Here is a 3288-nt window from a genome sequence, read left to right on the forward strand (position 1 = left end):
AGTTGGTGAGACGTGTCCAGGATCCTGGAATGGGTTGGGGTTCCCACCGCAGAGGTCCTCTTAGGAGCCAGATGGTAACAGATGCTGTCACTCTTCAGCCATGCCTCCCACCCACAGTACATCACGTCCCCAGCCATCACCAAAGCCTCAGCCTCCCCTCTACCATGCCACCCGCCCCCTGCCATTGGAGGAAAGAGGCGGATTATAAAGGCAGCGAGAGGATTTTCGCAGAAGCTGTGAGGTGTGGGGGTTGTAAAATGAAGTCGGCAGAGAGTGTATCTTTTTGTCCAACAGCATTATCTGGTTCATTTGCAGACAAAGGACATGCAAGTGAGTAGAAATGGCTCAGTGGGGGTGGGAAGGGGAGAGTCGGAGGTGGGAGACGAGGGGACTGGGTGGGCACTGGGGGTAGAAAAGAACCCAGAGACAGACCTTGAATTTCAACCCTCAGCAACCTCTTGCAGCAGGATGGGGCTGGGCTGGGAGCTGATTTTAATTTGGCAAAATAACGAGCAGCAGTTGACAAGGCTGAGGGCGTGTGCAGTAAGGAGCAAGCAAAAGGGAAGGAGACGGTGGCAGGCTGACTTTAAGGCGCCGTGAGGTGTAACTGCTGCGTGACGTTCAGCTGCTTTTCCACATGGTCAGCTTCCAGGCACAGGCAGACAAGAAAAAGCTGCGTCGGGTCAATTATAAAGAAGGAATGAGGCAAAAAGAAAGAGAAAGCATATTTATCTTTCTCCTCCTGGTGTGTGCTGTCCCCTGTGGGAATGGGGAGCCCTATAGCAGAAGGGCCTTGGAGAGAAGAGGTGCAGAGAGGCCGTGAGAGGTGTCACTCCGGTCGCTCTCCTGGCTTAGTCTGTTGCCCGCACAGGCAGGTGCCCGTACCTGCTGCGTCTCTGGCAAAGCCCTCGGGCTCCAAGCAGACTTCAGGTCCTTCCGTGCCACGTGGGCCTGTCTCACTTGTGTCCCTGCTGTCTGGCCCAAATGACAGAAATCATTCAGTGCAGGATGTGCCACCTCCAGTTCCCAGGAGAGGAGTGTTCCAGGGGCAGAGGAATATGCACTGCAGCAAAAGAGGAGGCTTGCACCACTGGAAGGATTTTCAAAAGTAAGTTGTGGGCTGGGGGATGGAGGAAGGGGAGAGAAGCAGATGGGGACGTGTCAGCCACAGTGAAAAAGGAGGGACCTTACTTCACTACAGGCAGCCTCAGCCCTGGGACGACTGACATCTCTATGCTCATCATAGGCCATAATGAAAACTAACGCAAGTGGGCACAAAGGTGCGGGTCTGCAGCTATGGAACCTATTTTGAAAAGCCTGCAGACAACAGGGGAGGCTGAATTGAGGGGAGAGGAGAGGCACAATGTGGCCCATGGAGAACAGCTGCTTGTTGGATGGGGAGGCAGCTCCTCGTCTGTCGCTGCCTGGGCTTCCGTGTGGGTGGCTTTAAACTGCAGACGGAGGGGCACGTGTCAGCACCGAAACCGGTAAATGGCCCTGTCTCTTCTCTGACCTTTGGTGCTAAGCAAACCCTTGGCCTTTATCACCCTTTCTTAAACCAGCATTAGGATTCTCGATTGAGGCCTCCAGCTCTGGCCAGCCCTGAAACTGCTGCTGTCATTACCTCCCCACCCCTCAAAATGTTTTAAAAACTCTTCTGCCATTGCTTTTCATTGGGGAAGTTTCTGACTTGCAGTATCTTCCAGTTCTTCACATTTGAATAACAGAGCCTGCAACTCTGCCAGGCTGTTCATCCTGTGCTGGTAACGGGCTGGGAAGACGTGATTTTTGCAGAAGCTTCTTTGCTGATGAGTATCTACTCCGTTCGGCAGATGATGGTACCCCCTGGCTGACCTTCATGGGCTGCCTGAAGAACTGTGCGAATGTGAACCGCATTAAATGGAGTGTCTACCTGGTGGACTTCAGGTGCTGCAGGGGCTCTGACCTGTGCAACGAGGACCTCTAGAATATGCTGGCCCTCAGGTGCCTCCAACCTCTGGCGTGACGTTATTGCCTTGGCCACTTCACAGTGATTTCCCCCAAATACACAATTCAGATTGCAAACACGTGGCTCTGCCTTCTGTGCGTGTGAGAAAAGCCCTCTCTTTTCCTAGATTCTCTGTCTTGAGCCCTGGCTTGGGGGTGTGGGGGGAGCACCTTGAGAGCAAGGTCAACATACTCCGCAGGCTGTGGCAGAACCTAGTGCTTTCACGGTGTACCCGAGTTGCTTCAGAAGAGGGAGAAGAGGATAGGTCGGTATTTTTTCCTGCTCTTCCCTTCCTTCTATGGCAGGGTGTTTTCATATTTTTTTAATATTTTTCTCTTTTGGTATTGTCCTTCTTATCCCACTCCTGTTAAAGCACAGAGCCCTGGCCTCATGGGGAGGGTATGCAAGGTGAAAAGAGAGGGCACGAGTCTTCTTGATTTTGTTCACGAATGCTCTTCCTAGAGTGAGGGGAAGGGTAGCATGTAGAAAGGAATTTGCCCCAGAATCAGGAAGAGAGAAAGATCCGCTGCCTTCTAGAATGAGACTCTCTGCGGGGCTGGGGCCTGGAGAAGGGGAGGAGCCGTCTGCGGCATTCCAGAGACAGACCTTGCAGCCTGCTTCCCCGGCAAAGCACAGGAAGGCATCGACCTCTAGGATGCTTCCTAGGAGGAGCTGCAGGAGATGAGACCAGCAGCAGCCACACAGATGCCTGAAGCACGGCATGGAAGGGGCCGAGATGTGTGGGACTGAGGGGGCCACGTGGGTCCGGACACTGGACGTCCCAATAGCAACCCTTGTGGAGAGCCGTCGCCGTGACAGACGCCACTCCCCACCCCCCACCTCCATCGCACACACCCTCAGGCCTCCCGCTGGTGTAATTCTAGCACCCTGGGGACAAATAGAGGTTGGAACCAGCATGCTTACAAGGATTGAGGCTGATTCCCAACAAACTGGTAGGATGAGGCCTGGGAGGGGGGATTAATTGATATTATAAAAAGCATCATAAAGAAAGTTCCAAGTAAGTTCAAAATAGATCAAAGACCCGAATGTAAGTCGTGAAACCATAAAACTCTTAGGAGAAAACATAGGCAAAAATCTCTAGACTATAAACATGAGCAACTTTTTCCCGAACGCATTTCCTCGGGCAAGGGAAACAAAATAAAAAATGAACAAATGGGACTACATCATGCTAAAAAGCTTCTGTACAGCAAAGGACACCATCAGCAGAACAAAAAGGCCTCCTATACTATGGGAGAATATATTTGTAAATGACATATCCAACAAGGGGTTAACATCCAAAG

The 3288-nt window shown here is 52.0% G+C and overlaps 1 protein-coding gene across 1 annotated transcript; it reads left to right on the forward strand.

The window, feature by feature from the left end:
• Positions 1-886: 886 nt before the first annotated feature.
• PATE1 (prostate and testis expressed 1) lies at positions 887-2935 on the forward strand. The gene is made up of 2 exons (XM_036930280.2): positions 887-1108; positions 1833-2935. Exons 1-2 carry the CDS (start codon positions 985-987, stop codon positions 1964-1966), a joined length of 258 nt encoding a protein of 85 aa, XP_036786175.1. The 5' UTR covers positions 887-984; the 3' UTR covers positions 1967-2935.
• Positions 2936-3288: the final 353 nt, after the last annotated feature.

The sequence above is a fragment of the Manis pentadactyla genome, chromosome 13, assembly GCF_030020395.1.
Source record: "Manis pentadactyla isolate mManPen7 chromosome 13, mManPen7.hap1, whole genome shotgun sequence".
Lineage (NCBI taxonomy): Eukaryota > Metazoa > Chordata > Mammalia > Pholidota > Manidae > Manis > Manis pentadactyla.

Excerpts from the sequence above, each read along its gene's own strand:
- PATE1 (XM_036930280.2), top strand. The coding sequence starts at position 985 with ATGACAGAAATCATTCAGTGCAGGATGTGCCACCTCCAGTTCCCAGGA. Across the intron at positions 1,109-1,832 it reads CACTGGAAGGATTTTCAAAA|ATGATGGTACCCCCTGGCTG; the intron begins GTAAGTTGTGGG and ends TCCGTTCGGCAG.